This window comes from Coregonus clupeaformis, chromosome 1, assembly GCF_020615455.1.
Source record: "Coregonus clupeaformis isolate EN_2021a chromosome 1, ASM2061545v1, whole genome shotgun sequence".
Taxonomy (NCBI): Eukaryota; Metazoa; Chordata; class Actinopteri; order Salmoniformes; family Salmonidae; genus Coregonus; species Coregonus clupeaformis.
Genome location: NC_059192.1, coordinates 95353123 through 95372204, shown reverse-complemented (window position 1 = coordinate 95372204; position 19082 = coordinate 95353123). Strand labels below are relative to the sequence as shown.

The following is a 19082-nucleotide window of genomic DNA, read 5'->3' as shown; positions in this document are numbered from 1 at the left end:
AAATGCTATTCAAAAATAAATCGGATACAAAATGTAAATTGCATTACATACAGAAGTAGTTGACTGTAGTTCTAATTGCATTACGTACAGAAGTAGTTGACTGTAGTTCTAATTGCATTACGTACAGAAGGAGTTGACTGTAGTTCTAATTGCATTACGTACAGAAGGAGTTGACTGTAGTTCTAATTGCATTACGTACAGAAGGAGTTGACTGTAGTTCTAATTGCATTACGTACAGAAGTAGTTGACTGTAGTTCTAATTGCATTACGTACAGAAGTAGTTGACTGTAGTTCTAATTGCATTACGTACAGAAGGAGTTGACTGTAGTTCTAATTGCATTACGTACAGAAGTAGTGTAGTTCTAATTGATAGGAGATCAAAGGACATCCAGCCAACTTGACAACTGTGGCACACATGCAGTCGTGGTCAAAAGTTGAGAATGACACAAGTATTGGTCTTCACAAAGTTTGCTGCTTCAGTGTTTTTAGATAGTTACTATGGTATACTGAAGTATAATTACAAGCATTCCATAAGCGTCAAAGGCTTTTATTGACAATTACATTAAGTTTATGCAAAGAGTCAATATTTACAGTGTTGACCCTTCTTTTTCAAGACCTCTGCAATCTGCCCTGGCATGCTGTCAATTAACTTCTGGGCCACATCCTGACTGATGTCAGCCCATTCTTGCATAATCAATGCTTGGAGTTTGTCAGAATTTGTGGGTTTTTGTTTGTCCACCCGCCTCTTGAGGATTGACCACAAGTTCTCAATGGGATTAAGGTCTGGGGAGTTTCCTGGCCATGGACCCTAAATATCGACGTTTTGTTCCCCAAACCACTTAGTTATCACTTTTGCCTTATGGCAAGGTGCTCCATCATGCTGGAAAAGGCATTGGTCGTCACCAAACTGTTCTTGGATGGTTGGGAGAAGTTGCTCTCTGAGGATGTGTTGGTTCCATTCTTTATTCATGCCTGTGTTCTTAGGCAGAATTGTGAGTGAGCCCACTCCCTTGGCTGAAAAGCAACCCCACACATGAATGGTCTCAGGATGCTTTACTGTTGGCATGACACAGGACTGATGGTAGCGCTCACCTTGTCTTCTCCGGACAAGCTTTTTTCCGGATGCCCCAAACAATTGGAAAGGGGATTCATCAGAGAAAATGACTTTACCCCAGTCCTCAGCAGTCCAATCCCTGTACCTTTTGCAGAATATCAGTCTGTCCCTGATGTTTTTCCTGGAGAGAAGTGGCTTCCTCGCTGCCCTTCTTGACACCAGGCCATCCTCCAAAAGTCTTTGCCTCACTGTGCGTGCAGATGTACTCACACCTGCCTGCTGCCATTCCTGAGCAAGCTCTGCACTGGTGGTGCCCCGATCCCGCAGCTGAATCAACTTTAGAAGACGGTCCTGGCGCTTGCTGGACTTTCTTGGGCGCCCTGAAGCTTTCTTCACATCAATTGAACCTCTCTCCTTGAAGTTCTTGATGATCCGATAAATGGTTGATTTAGGTGCAATCTTACTAGCAGCAATATCCTTGCCTGTGAAGCCCTTTTTGTGCAAAGCAATTTTGACGGCACATCTTTCCTTGCAGGTAACCATGGTTAACAGAGGAAGAACAATGATTTCAAGCACCACCCTCCTTTTAATGCTTCCAGTCTGTTATTCTATCTCAATCAGCATGACAGAGTGATCTCCAGCCTTGTCCTCGTCAACACTCTCACCTGTGTTAACAAGAGAATCACTAACATGATGTCAGCTGGTCCTTTTGTGGCAGGGCTGAAATGCAGTGGAATTGTTGTTCTGGGATTAAGTTCATTTTCATGGCAAAGAGGGACTTTGCAATAAATTGCAATTCATCTGATCACTCTTCATAACATTCTGGTGTATATGCAAATTGCCATCATAAAAACTGAGGCAGCAGACTTTGTGAAAATTAATATTTGTGTAATTCTCAAAACTTTTGACCACGACTGTACACAATCCATGTCTCAATTGTCTCTAGGCTTAAAAATCATCCTTTAACCTGTCTCCTCCCCTTAATCTACACTGAAGTGGATTTAACTGGTGACATCAATAAGGGATCATAGCGTTCACCTGGATTCACCTGTTCAGTGTACGTCATAGAAAGAGCAGGTGTTCATAATGTTTTGTATATTTTTTTTATGTATGTGTTGGGCTATATAGATTGCTTATGTGTATGTGTTGGGCTTTAACAGAGATTATTCTTTACAGAGTCAAGTGTATTTGTCCAGGCCTCAATTATTCCTTGACTAGCACCATTCATTCTTGCTAATTCTAATGTTATAACTTCTAATAGTAACTGTATCCACTGGCTGATTGGGAGAGAGTGGGGTGATCGCCATCTAAGAGCCAACATATTTTTTGCGGCAGTACTGCCTGCCAGTAGTAATCGTTTCTGATTGAAAGATTCAAGGAGTGATCATCGTTAAGTAGCATAGCAGATGCAATACATTGAATATTTACAATCATGCACTTCGAAATTAATTTTGTAACTTGGTCCCAGAAGCTTTTAACTGCAGCACACTCCCACATCACATGAAGGAATGTGCCTACCTGATTTAGGGGACACAGTGAACAGTTGGGGCTTTTCTTTTTCCTAAATACAGTCGTGAACAAACTTAACATGTATAAATTGATGGTTCAGATTACGGGATGCCAAGGTCATATTTTTCCATATTCTGTTCCAGTTAAAGGGTTGTTCAGATTCACTTTGATTTGTGGACCATACATTTTTAATGGCTAGCTCAGAATGAGCTTTCCAAATGTGTTATATATATATATATATATATATAAAAACACATTTGGAAAGCTCATTCTGAGCTAGCCATTAAAAATGTATGGTTTCATAGTGCTATGAAAAAGTATTTGCCCCCTCTCTAATTCTTTATTTTTGCATATTTGTGATACTGAATGTTATCAGATCTTCAACCAAAACCTAATATTAGATAAAGGGAACATAAGTGAACAAATAACACAACAATTACATATTTATTTCATAAACAAAGTTATGCAACACCCAATTCCCCTGTGTGAAAAAGTAATCCTTCTACCCCCCCCTTCCCTTACCCCAACCCCCCAAAAAAAAAAAAAAAAAAAAAAACATTGTAAAGTGGTTATCCCACTGGCTATAAGGTGAATGCATCTATTTGTAAGTCGCTCTGGATAAGAGCGTCTGCTAAATGACGTAAATGTAAATGTAATTGCCCCCTTACACTCAATAACTGGTTGTGCCACCTTTAGCTGCAATGACTCCAACCAAATGCTTCCTGTAGTTGTTGATCAGTCTCTCACGTCGCTGTGGAGGAATTTTGGCCCACTCTTCCATGCAGAACTGCTTTACCTCAGTGACGTGTGGGTTTTCAAGCATGAACTGCTCATTTCAAGTCCTGCCACAACATCTCAATTGGGATTAGGTCTGGACTTTGACTAGGCCATTCCAAAACTTCCAATTTGTTGCTTTTTAGCAATTTTCATGTAGACTTGATTGTGTGTTTTGGATCATTGTCTTGCTGCATGACCCAGCTGACGTCAGGCATAATGGGACCCATCTCGTCCAAAAAGTTGACTGAAGTTTGCCAAAAAGCACCTGGATGATCATCAAGACTCTTGGAAGAACGTTCTATGGACAGATAACTTTTTGGACGACATGGTTCCAGTAATGCCTGGCGAAAACCAAACTCTGCATTCCACAGTAAGAACATCATACCAAAGGTCAAGCATGGTGGTGGTGTGATGGTTTGGGGATGCTTTGCTGCCTCAGGACCTGGACGACTTGCCTTAATAGAAGGAACCATGAATTCTGCTCTGTATCAGAGAATTCTACAGGAGAATGTCAGACCATCCGTGTGTGAGCTGAAGCTGAAGCACAGCTGGGTCATGCAGCAAGACAATGATCCAAAACACACAATCAAGTCTACATGAAAATTGCTAAAAAGCAACAAATTGGAAGTTTTGGAATGGCCTAGTCAAAGTCCAGACCTAATCCCAATTGAGATGTTGTGGCAGGACTTGAAATGATCAGTTCATGCTTGAAAACCCACACGTCACTGAGGTAAAGCAGTTCTGCATGGAAGAGTGGGCCAAAATTCCTCCACAGCGACGTGAGAGACTGATCAACAACTACAGGAAGCATTTGGTTGGAGTCATTGCAGCTAAAGGTGGCACAACCAGTTATTGAGTGTAAGGGGGCAATTACATTTTCATTTACATTTACGTCATTTAGCAGACGCTCTTATCCAGAGCGACTTACAAATAGGTGCATTCACCTTATAGCCAGTGGGATAACCACTTTACAATGTACAAAAAAATCCAGAAAAACGCATGTCAAAAATGTTATAAATTGATTTGCATTTTAATGAGGGAAATAAGTATTTGACCCCCTCTCAATCAGAAAGATTTCTGGCTCCCAGGTGTCTTTTATACAGGTAACGAGCTGAGATTAGGAGCACACGCTTAAAGGGAGTGGTCCTAATCTCAGTTTGTTACCAGTATAAAAAGAGACCTGTCCACAGAAGCAATCAATCAATCAGATTCCAAACTCTCCACCATGGCCAAGACCAGAGAGCTCTCCAAGGATGTCAGGGACATGATTGTAGACCTACACAAGGCTGGAATGGGCTACAAGACCATCGCCAAGCAGCTTGGTGAGAAGGTGACAACAGTTGGTGCGATTATTCGCAAATGGAAGAAACACAAAAGAACTGTCAATCTCCCTCGGCCTGGGGCTCCATGCAAGATCTCACCTTGTGGAGTTGCAATGATCATGAGAAAGGTGAGGAATCAGCCCAGAACTACACAGGAGGATCTTGTCAATGATTTCAAAGCAGCTGGGACCATAGTCACCAAGAAAACAATTGGTAACACACTACGCCATGAAGGACTGAAATCCTGCAGCGCCCGCAATGTCCCCCTGCTCAAGAAAGCACATATACATGCCCGTCTGAAGTTTGCCAATGAACATCTGAATGATTCAGAGTAGAACTGGGTGAAAGTGTTGTAGTCAGATGAGACCAAAATGGAGCTCTTTGGCATCAACTCAACTTGCCGTGTTTGGAGGAGGAGGAGGAATGCTGCCTATGACCCCAAGAACACCATCCCCACCATCAAACATGGAGGTGGAAACATTATGCTTTGGGGGGGGGTTTTCTGCTAAGGGGACAGGACAACTTCACCGCATCAAAGGGACGATGGACGGGGCCATGTACCGTCAAATCTTGGGTGAGAACCTCCTTCCCTCAGCCAGGGCATTGAAAATGGGTCGTGGATGGGTATTCCAGCATGACAATGACCCAAAATACACGGCCAAGGCAACAAAGGAGTGGCTCAAGAAGAAGCACATTAAGGTCCTGGAGTGGCCTAGCCAGTCTCCAGACCTTAATCCCATAGAAAATCTGTGGAGGGAGCTGAAGGTTCGAGTTGCCAAACGTCAGCCTCGAAACCTTAATGACTTGGAGAAGATCTGCAAAGAGGAGTGGGACAAAATCCCTCCTGAGATGTGTGCAAACCTGGTGGCCAACTACAAGAAACGTCTGACCTCAGTGATTGCCAACAAGGGTTTTGCCACCAAGTACTAAGTCATGTTTTGCAGAGGGGTCAAATACTTATTTCCCTCATTAAAATGCAACTCAATTTATAACATTTTTGACATGCGTTTTTCTGGATTTTTTTGTTGTTATTCTTTCTCTCACTGTTCAAATAAACCTACCATTAAAATGATAGACTGATCATTTCTTTGTCAGTGGGCAAACATACAAAATCAACAGGGGATCAAATACTTTTTTCCCTCACTGTATGTAATTGTTGTGTTATTTGTTCACTTATGTTCCCTTTATCTAATATTAGGTTTTGGTTGAAGATCTGATAACATTCAGTATCACAAATATGCAAAAGTAGAGAAAATTAGAAAGGGGGCAAATACTTTTTCATAGCACTGTATATATACACACACACACACACACACACACACACACATACATACATACATATATAATAGAGATCAGTCCTTTCGGGAGCCAGATCATTTATTTATATGTATAAAACCCATCATTGGATGGTTCGGTAGTTGGGTTTCCCAAAAGTTTCCCATAAATTGTAGTAAAATCGTAGTAAAACGTTTGACAATTAAGAATCAAAATACCCAGAAACAGAAATATGCTATAGCCTACATTAAAAAAATACTTCTAGTGCTAAACATTGAACCGAGCAAGAAGAGAATGGAAACATAATTATAGCTATACATCATTAAATAAATAGAAACTCAGAGCTCACGTGTTATTTTTTTTCAGAAGCAAAGATGGACATGTAGTTAACGATAAGCTCTACTACTCACACGGCTGTCTGTCAGGCAGGGATGACCGTCCAATCATCTCCTGCTGGAAGTGAGGTTTCATTCGTCTGAGGGTCTAGAACAGCATATCCAAAACTAGGGGTCACCTGATTTGAAAATGGTGTCGCAAGAGAAACTCTGAAATAAAATAAAATGTGTGCTTGGTTCATAGAACCTCCACTAGCTGCTAGATGCAGTTTCTGTTTTCTTCCTACACGTGGCTCCATCTTTTGAACAGTTTAAGCTACAAAATATTATGACCCCATCACTGAAAGATACGACTCTCGGGAACACGTCTTCTGTTACCCTCTACAATTCCCACTCATTAGAACAGAGTGGACAAGACCAGGCACTAAATCAGACTGGGGGAAAAAGAACATCAATGATGATTTTATTTTCTACACAGAAGATCATACAAAAGTATTACCTGACGGTCTTCTGAAATGTCCAATACCTTTCTGATGCATTGCAGTCAGTTCAAACCATACTTCCTTCAGACTGAAGTACTGTCAGACTGATTTGTAATAGATGTCATCGCCCTAAATGAAAAAGTAAACATTGGCCTTTGATTACATCTCCCTTTTGTTTTTGTTGTTGTTTTTTTACACATGGCGGGGCCGTGAAAAATGTTTGATATCAAAATGGGGTCGCGGGCCAAAAAAGTCTGGGAACCCCTGATCTAGAGAGTCTGTAACTTTGTCCCAAATGGCACCCTATTCCCTATATAGTTCACTACTTTGACCATGGCTCTGGGAATAGGGTGCCATTTGGGACACAACCTGTAGCTTTAGTCAGACATTGAGGTAATGGCCTCTTCAGTCTGCCAAGGTGTCCATTGCATGAAAGCCAGCGAACACGCCCATCCTTCAGCCGTCTGTAGCTAGGATCAGCACAGTCCCAAATATACCCACGTTATGCCCCATCAGCTTCAACTGGTTCCAGAACTCTACATGGCGCGTGTTGTGCCAGTAGCCCAGGTTACCGTCGATGAAGAGGAGGACAAGTGGCAGGACCACGGCCAGGATCTGTGAGGCCAGGCGGACGTAACAGCCAGAGAGGAAGGCCAGGGCCAGCACCCCAAACAGCACCACCAGCAGCATCAGGGTAATCTCCCCACCAGGGATGTGGTTTAGGTAGGCCATCCTATCCTCTTTACTATGCTGGAGCGAGTACACCTGGTGGAGGGAACACAGCGCTGCATTGAGTCGTTTCTTTAGACAGTCTACTACTGTATGTTTGTTGCACCTGTTTGTATAATGATTTGCTCTATATCGATCCTCTCTCTCATATCAACATTGACACTTGTCCTAATCAGACACTATTTAATCAGGGAAAATCTAGGCCTTTTGCTGTCAGGGTTTCTAGGTCTACAGTAATTGATTTTAAGGATGGAGGAGGGGGATTCCCATCACAGTGCTTCTTTCTAGGTCAAACACTGTAGCTAGAAGTAGTTAGCTAAATCACTGTAGCAGGTTGTTTGTCTCACCATACAGATGAGGTAGACCCCTATGAAGACCTGTCCGGTGGCCTGCAGCGATCTGGTGCGATGTTTCTGTCTGTATACCTCCCCCGCACCACTGGCTAGGACCAGGAAACCCCCGATGATAGCCAGGGCTCTGGAGTACATCCTTACCTACAGATCACACAAGATACAGAATAGAGGTTGACACGGAAACAGGACTCCCACGGGTCCCACGGGATTCTGGCAGCAATGGGAGTCAAGTTCAAGAGTCAAGTTCGGGACAGAATCAACAGTCCACAGGAATGGGCAGTACAGGAATAGTTATAAACAGAGTTTTTGGGGCGGGAATACTGTATGTCATGTGTGGAGCATTTCAGAAAAAACAACTGTAGGCTTGACCTAATATCGTTTACTTAATAAAATCTACCGTATTTTCCGCACTATAAGGCGCACTTAAAAGCCTTTAATTTTCTCAAAAAACTACAGTGCGCCTTATAATCCGGAGCGCCTTATATATGGATCAATTGGTTAATTGGTTGATCCATACTGGTTGTACACGGTGCTCAAGGTGCTCTGTCAAAATGTTTCAGTATGAAAAACCAATAAAAACAATTTAATAATAATGAAATGTTTCAGTACGACTGGTAAACTACAAAGCCGCACCACTTGCAGCATTACGGTAGCCAGTACACACCGGTATTGTGCTTACTCACAGTCCCACACCACTTGTGTGTGTATAAAGACCCCAAAATGGCACCTTTCAAGAGACACGCTTACGACGCAGAGTTCAAGCTCAAGGCTGTCGGTCATGCAGTAGAATATGGGAATAGAGCAGCAGCGAGAGAATTCAACATTAATGAATCAATGGTACGGAAGTGGAGGAAGCAAGAAGTTGACCTGCGCCAAGTAAAGAAGACTAAACAGAGTTTAAGCGGGAACAAAGCGAGATGGCCACAGTTAGAGGACAAACTCGAACAGTGGGTTGTTGAACAGAGAGCAGCAAGTAGAAGCGTCTCTACAGTCACTATTCGAATGAAGGCAACAGCGTTAGCACGGGACATGACAATCGATGAATTTCGAGGCGGTCCTTCTTGGTGCTTTCGTTTTATGAAAAGACGTAATCTCTCCATCCGCACACGAACTACCGTCTCGCAGCAACTGCCAAAAGATTACCAAGAAAAGCTGGTCACTTTCCGCGCATACTGCAAAAAGAAGATCACTGAAAAGAAGATCCGGCCAGAGCACATCACCAACATGGACGAGGTTCCACTCACCTTTGATATTCCCGTGAACCGCACTGTGGAGAAAACGGGGACCAGTACGGTGTCTGTACGTACCACAGGGAATGAGAAGTCATCCTTCACTGTAGTTCTCGCCTGCCAGGCTAATGGCCAGAAACTTCCACCCATGATTATTTTCAAGAGGAAGACCTTGCCAAAAGAGAACTTTCCAGCCGGGCGTCGTCATCAAAGCTAGCCCGAAGGGATGGATGGATGAGGAAAAGATGAGTGAGTGGCTGAGAGAAATTTACGTCAAGAGACCGGGTGGCTTTTTCCACACAGCTCCGTCCCTATTGATCTACGACTCAATGCGCGCCCATATCACCGATGCTGTCAAAAAACAAGTGAAGCAAACTAATTCGGAGCTTGCCGTCATTCCGGGTGGATTAACTAAAGAACTCCAGCCGCTAGATATTGGTGTCAACAGGGCGTTCAAAGCTAGACTGCGAGCTGCGTGGGAGCAGTGGATGACAGAAGGCGAACACACGTTCACCAAGACGGGGAGACAGCGCCGGGCGACTTACGCCACTATCTGCCAATGGATCGTGGATGCCTGGGCTGATATATCGGTCTCAACTGTGGTCAAAGCTAGACTGCGAGCTGCGTGGGAGCAGTGGATGACAGAAGGCGAACACACGTTCACCAAGACGGGGAGACAGCGCCGGGCGACTTACGCCACTATCTGCCAATGGATCGTGGATGCCTGGGCTGATATATCGGTCTCAACTGTGGTCAAAGCTTTCACGAAGGCAGGAATAATCTCTGAACTGCCAGGCAACAGCAGCGACACTGACTCGGATAATGACGAGAGGGAGCCGGGCAGGTTGGATGCCGTAGTCGCCCAACTGTTCAATTCGGACACTGAAGAAGAAGAATTCGAGGGGTTCGTGGATGGGGAATGAACTGAAAAAGTGAGCTTTACGTGTTATATGTAACTGAACAATGTTGAGTTATGCACTAATGTTTGATTTAGTGGTATCAGACTGTTTCTTTTACTACGTGTTTACTGAATCAGGGGTTCCCCTCCACGTTTGGGAGAAGAGTGAGCAAGGCTGGGAGATATTGTTAATATGCACATTAACGTTTGAACAACATTACCATGGGAGTGAACGGAGTTGTCAGAACGCTTAATAAAGTTTGAATTTATCTGACTGTTTTGTTGACATTCCTTTTAGCACAGCTCCATCTAGTGGATGCATAACGCAACCCCAGTCAAACGTTTGACTACAGTATCTTCTATTCTATGCGCCTTATAATCCGGTGCGCCCTATATATGAAAACAGTTCTAAAATAGGCCATTCATTGAAGGTGCGCCTTATAATCCGGTGCGCCTTATAGTGCGGAAAATACGGTATTTAAAAATGGGTAATTTCCCCCTCCCGCCAGTCACTATAGGCTACCTCAGAGGCCAATCTATGTCAGTAGGTTAAATGACGACGCCTTCAATAGAGGAATTTTAACGTCTTGTTGCAGCCAAGGACCTATCACTAACATTAGAGACTAGGAAAGAGCGATGTTTAAGCTACATTTGATGGAGTTGTCTTTGACAATGAAGGAACCGAGTACACGGCTTGTAAAAAAAATGCTGCGGTTTAATCAAATAGGCTACTAACAGGAGAGCGGGACAAGCGGCCATAGCTGCTCTACTCCCAACAACTTTACCGTCAAGCTCAATTGTTGGCGCATTTAACTAAACCCGTGCCATTTGAGGTGAAGAGTGAAATACAAAAAGATTGACTTATGCAGTACTGCCGCGCAGTTTATTTTAATGTTGTATTTGCATATTCATGTTGTAAATGTTAATGTGTTGTAAATGTTCATATGTGCGCAGTGCTCAACTGTAGGTTACAGTTTTATGCTGGTGCTGTGCTGAGCAGACCATCCTGCTGGGGTCTCCGTCCTCATCCTCCAGCCTTAATCCATCTTTAGGCCATTAAGAATACGCTCTTATCCAGAGCGACTTAGGCCTACAGTCAGTGCATATAACTAAAATGGGTAAAACAACCATATATCACAGTCCGATATTGGTTTACTGAAATAATGTAATACTTCCTAAACAAACACAATAACATACATATTTCTGCGTGCAAAAATGAGCACTGGACGGGAGTGATTTTTATCGGGAAGGGACAGGAAAGTTCTGGGGTTATACAACTGTTTGTGGGATCAGGACAGTACAGGAAAATAATTGACAGGACGGGACAGGAATGCATTTTCACTCTCGTGTCAACCTCTAATACAGAAGGTCAGTTGAGCTTTCCTAGAGATGTGGTGAAGGGGGATGCAAAACTCACTCAATTTTTCCAACACAATATTTTAATTAATCCTAAAATAATCTTTGTCAGGTCAGGTTTTTTGGCCCTGCACCCAGTATTACCCAATAAAAAGGTATGCACTGTTTGACTAAATACAGCCCACTACTCATTGTCTTCCGACAGGTTGTGTCATTCCTACGCCACGCACCGTTCTCAGTGCAGACGGAGTTGTCACGCTATCTGATGTAAGTAAGACAATGGCCTACAACTACATTTCCTCTAGGGATGTCCACTCCACCTCGGTGCTGCTATGCACAGGCAGTACTCACCTTCAGCCAGTCACTGTAGTGCACCTGTTCACCGATATAAGAAGCGTAGGTGCTGATAGATAACTGTATGGCAGCACCCAGTGCAAACCACCTCCTCTTCACTCCAAAGGACATGAAGCTGGCACACAGCACTGATGCCCCCATGTCAAAGTACAGGTAGGGAACCTGGATGTCAGGTTTCCTGGAGATGAAGAGAGCAGAAAGTTAATTACAGCACTGACATTTTGTTATAATCTAAAATCAATGTTCAGATCCCAAATCAACTCTCATAGATTACACTCATGGGTAACAATAGCTATGATTTCATAACGCCAAAGAGATGAATGCACACTATTTGTAAGTCACTCTAGATAGAGCATCTGCTAAATGACTCAAATGTAAATGACTTGGTATTCTTTGTAAAAAGCCTCTTCGGAATTATGAAATTATAGCTAGGGTAACAATAATACATGAATGTTACCTTCTCACATGGTATATAAGCCAATGTCAAGCAGTCACTGTATAGGAGTAACCTAGACCATATGACCTGATCAGAGTAAGGTAACTGGAGATGTCTACCAAATAAACTACAGGGTGGAACACTCATAATGAAAGATTAACATATTCAATATTTTATAGAGTTCTTTTAAAAACAACCAAATGAGCACGTTCATAAACCAGAAAACGGGTTAGTAAATAGCTGTCTGTCAATAAAGTAGCTAAACTAACAAGCAAAGTGACGCTGTAAAGCCAATCCTCTGGTTAGACTATTAGTAGCCCTAGAAAACTCTTGGTGGCTTTCTGCCTTCTCCCTACAGTTCAGTCATTAACTTCGCCCAGGAGTACTCCATGTGAACTACAATCCCGCCGCTGTGTTTTAACGTTTAGAAACATATGGCCCTCATCTTTCATCAGCGAGAAAGAATCCTTCAAATAAAAAATATAAACTACACTGTAGCAGTTACAGATCCATACAGCTGTGGTGCCTCCATCCTACTAAACTACACTGTAGCAGTTACAGATCCATACAGCTGTGGTGCCTCCATCCTACTAAACTACACTGTAGCAGTTACAGATCCATTCAGCTATGGTGCCTCCATCCTACTAAACTACACTGTAGCAGTTACAGATCCATACAGCTATGGTGCCGCCATCCTACTAAACTACACTGTAGCAGTTACAGATCCATACAGCTGTGGTGCCTCCATCCTACTAAACTACACTGTAGCAGTTACAGATCCATACAGCTATGGTGCCTCCATCCTACTAAACTACACTGTAGCAGTTACAGATCCATACAGCTGTGGTGCCTCCATCCTACTAAACTACACTGTAGCAGTTACAGATCCATACAGCTGTGGTGCCTCCATCCTACTAAACTACACTGTAGCAGTTACAGATCCATACAGCTATGGTGCCTCCATCCTACTAAACTACACTGTAGCAGTTACAGATCCATACAGCTGTGGTGCCTCCATCCTACTAAACTACACTGTAGCAGTTACAGATCCATACAGCTGTGGTGCCTCCATCCTACTAAACTACACTGTAGCAGTTACAGATCCATACAGCTATGGTGCCTCCATCCTACTAAACTACACTGTAGCAGTTACAGATCCATACAGCTGTGGTGCCTCCATCCTACTAAACTACACTGTAGCAGTTACAGATCCATACAGCTATGGTGCCTCCATCCTACTAAACTACACTGTAGCAGTTACAGATCCATACAGCTGTGGTGCCGCCATCCTACTAAACTACACTGTAGCAGTTACAGATCCATACAGCTATGTTGCCGCCATCCTACTAAACTACACTGTAGCAGTTACAGATCCATACAGCTGTGGTGCCTCCATCCTACTAAACTACACTGTAGCAGTTACAGATCCATACAGCTGTGGTGCCGCCATCCGACCAAACTACACTGTAGCAGTTACAGATCCATACAGCTATGGTGCCGCCATCCGACCAAACTACACTGTAGCAGTTACAGATACATACAGCTATGGTGCCTCCATCCTACTAAACTACACTGTAGCAGTTACAGATCCATACAGCTATGGTGCCGCCATCCTACTAAACTACACTGTAGCAGTTACAGATCCATACAGCTGTGGTGCCTCCATCCTACTAAACTACACTGTAGAAGTTACAGATCCATACAGCTATGGTGCCTCCATCCTACTAAACTACACTGTAGCAGTTACAGATCCATACAGCTGTGTTGCCGCCATCCTACTAAACTACACTGTAGCAGTTACAGATCCATACAGCTGTGGTGCCTCCATCCTACTAAACTACACTGTAGCCGTTACAGATCCATACAGCTATGGTGCCGCCATCCGACCAAACTACACTGTAGCAGTTACAGATCCATACAGCTGTGGTGCCGCCATCCTACTAAACTACACTGTAGCAGTTACAGATCCATACAGCTATGGTGCCGCCATCCTACTAAACTACACTGTAGCAGTTACAGATCCATACAGCTGTGGTGCCTCCATCCTACTAAACTACACTGTAGCCGTTACAGATCCATACAGCTATGGTGCCGCCATCCGACCAAACTACACTGTAGCAGTTACAGATCCATACAGCTGTGGTGCCGCCATCCTACTAAACTACACTGTAGCAGTTACAGATCCATACAGCTATGGTGCCGCCATCCTACTAAACTACACTGTAGCAGTTACAGATCCATACAGCTGTGATGCCGCCATCCTACTAAACTACACTGTAGCAGTTACAGATCCATACAGCTATGGTGCCTCCATCCTACTAAACTACACTGTAGCAGTTACAGATCCATACAGATGTGGTGCCGCCATCCTACTAAACTACACTGTAGCAGTTACAGATCCATACAGCTATGGTGCCGCCATCCTACTAAACTACACTGTAGCAGTTACAGATCCATACAGCTATGGTGCCGCCATTCCTACTAAACTACACTGTAGCAGTTACAGATCCATACAGCTATGGTTCCGCCATCCGACCAAACTACACTGTAGCAGTTACAGATCCATACAGCTGTGGTGCCGCCATCCTACTAAACTACACTGTAGCAGTTACAGATCCATACAGCTATGGTGCCTCCATCCTACTAAACTACACTGTAGCAGTTACAGATCCATACAGCTATGGTGCCGCCATCCTACTAAACTACACTGTAGCAGTTACAGATCCATACAGCTGTGGTGCCTCCATCCTACTAAACTACACTGTAGCAGTTACAGATCCATACAGCTGTGGTGCCTCCATCCTACTAAACTACACTGTAGCAGTTTCAGATCCATACAGCTGTGGTGCCGCCATCCGACCAAACTACACTGTAGCAGTTACAGATCCATACAGCTATGGTGCCGCCATCCGACCAAACTACACTGTAGCAGTTACAGATCCATACAGCTATGGTGCCGCCATCCTACTAAACTACACTGTAGCAGTTACAGATCCATACAGCTATGGTGCCGCCATCCTACTAAACTACACTGTAGCAGTTACAGATCCATACAGCTGTGGTGCCTCCATCCTACTAAACTACACTGTAGCAGTTACAGATCCATACATCTGTGGTGCCTCCATCCTACTAAACTACACTGTAGAAGTTACATATCCATACAGCTATGGTGCCTCCATCCTACTAAACTACACTGTAGCAGTTACAGATCCATACAGCTATGGTGCCTCCATCCTACTAAACTACACTGTAGCAGTTACAGATCCATACAGCTATGGTGCCTCCATCCTACTAAACTACACTGTAGCAGTTACAGATCCATACAGATATGGTGCCTCCATCCTACTAAATTACACTGTAGCAGTTACAGATCCATACAGCTATGGTGCCTCCATCAGACCAAACTACACTTCCGCTACACTAACCTTACACACAGGTGTTGGGAGCACGCTAGATAGCTCATTAGGCAAACGCCTATGGTGGCAAGACTGATGAGGGTGGCATTTTCTGTGATGAACTGGCCAAGACGCACCTCCAACAACATAAAACCTGACAATTCTGCCCCAAAACAATTACATTTTCTCTCAACCAGTGGCATATGGGCTTTTTAGGTGAGCCCTGATGCTGCCCTATGATAAGCAATGGCCACTTTGTCAAAGGCGGGGACACAAAATATTTATCTTGTCCATTCCCAGCGCTCCTCTCCAGGGTGCTGTTGGAGAGACGACGCTGCAGCGCTCCACCAACATTCCGTCCCAAAAATGTACATAAATATTACGTGGCCTTTTCTGTAGCCTACAGGCTGGAGATCAAATGTATGACAATGTACTGAGATGGAAACATTTTACATCATGCGGGTTTCTCTGATCAAATAGCCTAGCCTAAATGGCACCCAATCAAATGAAAAAAAAAAAAATGGGCTGACATGTTAACAAACTTTTTTTTGTGTTTTACAAATGGTAGGCATACCACAGATGGGCATTCCTAAAATTACATTTAAGGCAAAACTGTAGGCCAGGGATGGGCAACCCCAGTCCTCTGGGGCCTGATTGGTGTCATACTAACAAATCTGACACCAATAATCAACTAATCACAATCTTTAGTTTAGAATGCAATTAGTTTCATCAGCTGTGTTGACTTGGGATGGTGAAAAAGTATGACACCATTCTGGCCCCTGAGGACTGGTTGCCCATCCCTGCTGTAGGCTAACCCTTAGTAAGCAAGGACCGACGAGGACAACCTTTGGACGTCTTTTTTTTGGTACAGTCCGGACCAGCCTCGACTTCCACAGAAGTCGTTTTTTTGTCCGGACCAAATCTGAACCAATCATAGACGTCTATGTTTGGTTCAGATTTTGTCCAGTCTGGACTTGTCTTGATTTGGCCCAAACAGACGTCTATAAATGACATTTTCAACTTTAATTCAAAACCGAAAATGAACCTGATTTCAACATCCGGAAAATACGTATTTTCACCTTTTATTCAGAACCTAAATTTAACCTAACTTCAACATCTGGAAAAAATACGTATTTTAGACGTCTTTCCAACATCATTTTGCTTACTGGGACTATTGTAGGCAGCTCTTTTTTGTATTGCCTAGGGCAGCAGAATAGCCAGGACTGGAACAGACAATGACTCTTCTAATTAGCACAGGTGGTCACCTCTTGTCTTCAATAAAGAAGTGCTGTAACATGGAGATATGGCCTTCTGAGAACTCTAACAAGGTGTGTATCAATTCAACCTTTAGTTATTTAAAAAATATATATTTCTCGCAGCGAGGCGTGTTCAGATTGAGCGTCTGGCCTCTTAACAAAACACCCCACACAGAAGTCGCACTCGTCCAATGACACTTGTGTAGTGTAATGGAACTGAGAGTCATGATCTAGCCTACGACTGCAGAAACGTGACCTGTACTACCATAGCTATATATACACTGCACTTACCGTTTTACATCCGCACGCTCGGCAAAGAGCATCAGCATGGTAAAGCAGTTCCAGAAACCAAATCGGGTCAAAATAAACGCTCCGAATTGACAGAGAAGCCGGAGCACTTGCCTACTGCTAGGGGCAGCCATGACTGTTTTTTACCGTCTTCCGCCAGGTGTGGGCAAAAGCTTCACAACTTCCTGTCAAGAATTCTTCTTCGATTTAACGGCGGTTGGCAGCCAATAAATGTTGCATTACCGCCACCTACTATACTGGAGTACAACTCCATTATACTTTGCTTGAAAGAATAAAAAAAATACCCTACCATCGAACACTACACCCACATATACAATATATATATATATATATATATATATATATATATATATATATATATATATATATATAATAAAATAACACCACCCTACTCCACTAATTAAATATATTTAGTCCTACCTCAGGCCAACAACCTGAAAGGATGGGACACCATCACTTAACACACCCTGTAACTCTTCTGATGTCAAGTCTCGCACACCGAAATACCTCTCTGCAGCTGCCAACACAACCTCAATTTTCTGCGACATACGTTCCATCCCTGCAGTACAGTTGATAACCATTGCTATAAATGCTAAAAATCCAATCTTACTGAAAAATATATAACTTATTATCCTACTGTACTGGTACAGATCTACTACTCACACCACTCCTCTCAGGATCCCTCCCCCTTGACCCATCTTCCTCTACTTTCTTCACTGCCTCAGCATATGACAACTTCTGCACTACACTAACCCTGGAAACCTCAACATGCCTCTCTCGCACGGGACATTTCTGATCCCCAGCCCCATGGGCACCCCTACAATTAACACATACCACTACTTTCTCCAATGCTACACATTCCTTTGTCTCATGCCCTTCTGCACACTTCTCACACCTAGGAACCTCCCTCCTACACACTGCTGACACATGCCCATAAGCTTGACACCTGTAACAAGGTAATGTATTTGGCACAAAAGCTCTTACAGGATAACTTATATATCCTAACATCACTTTGTCAGGCAAAGACTCAACATCAAAACTCAAAAGAACAGACAATGACTATTCTGTTTCACCACTCACGCCACCCTGTCTGCGTCGCACCAAACAACGAGCATCACAAACACCGGGAATCTTCCCCTTCAGTTGGTCAACTTTTACATTTACCGCTACCCCAGTAATCACTCCTATCAATGGCGCCCTTTTCTTGACCGCAAAACAATTCACATCTCTTGCCCCCATTCGTTTAATGCAGAGCGCCTGCTCCCTCTGACGAGCAGAAACACAAAACAATTATCACAAGACCACTTCTGGTTACCCTCACCAATTCCACAGCACCCAACTCTGTTTTCACCCACCCTGAAACCACAAATGGATCAGCCAAAAGGCAAGGGTCCACTTTTTCCAAAAGCTTCACTCCTACTGTCACAGACTCATCTTTATCCTGACCCTTGGTGCAAACCTCGGGCTCCAAGAACTTCACCACACCTACCACCTCCGATACTTCGCCCTCATTCACTTCCATTTCTCCTCCTGTCTTCAACTCACTCTGCTGATACTTTCTACCATTCTTCTTTAACAAACCATCTCCCTTTTCCCGCCATTTTTTACAGACTCAATCTCACCCTCTTCGTCCCTCTCTCTCTTAGACCTCCTCTGCCTCTCTTTTTCCCTCCATTCCTCCTCCGTATTCCAAGTATAACTATCCTTATGATAATACTGCACTTCTCCTGACATACATCTTGTTCTTGCCTTCTCAAGGGATGCCATTTAACCGGCTGTCACAATCTCTGTACAATCAGCACGAGCCCCTGGGGATGTAGCGCTCAACAGTGCATCCCACAGAGCGCGTAACAGAACAGCGCCCTCTGCTTTCTTCTTCCCTGTCAAGAATTTCCTAACGTTTTCAAAATAAAGGTTGACCATAATACATTAATATGGTCATTGGTCAAACTGCAATAATGCTTACAATGGATAAATAAAAACCAATGAGCATATTTAATTAGTTGAAATGAC

At 43.5% G+C, this 19082-nt stretch overlaps 1 protein-coding gene across 1 annotated transcript; it reads right to left on the bottom strand.

Annotated features, from left to right (window-relative positions):
* Positions 1 to 6877: 6877 nt before the first annotated feature.
* On the bottom strand, positions 6878 to 17197 carry LOC121577836 (transmembrane protein 101). The gene is made up of 4 exons (XM_041891766.1): positions 17052 to 17197; positions 11671 to 11851; positions 7831 to 7977; positions 6878 to 7519 (listed from the first exon to the last, which is right to left on the bottom strand). The coding sequence occupies exons 1-4, from the start codon at positions 17180 to 17182 to the stop codon at positions 7211 to 7213; spliced, it is 768 nt and encodes a 255-aa protein (XP_041747700.1). The 5' UTR covers positions 17183 to 17197; the 3' UTR covers positions 6878 to 7210.
* Between the last annotated feature and the right edge of the window lie 1885 nt (positions 17198 to 19082).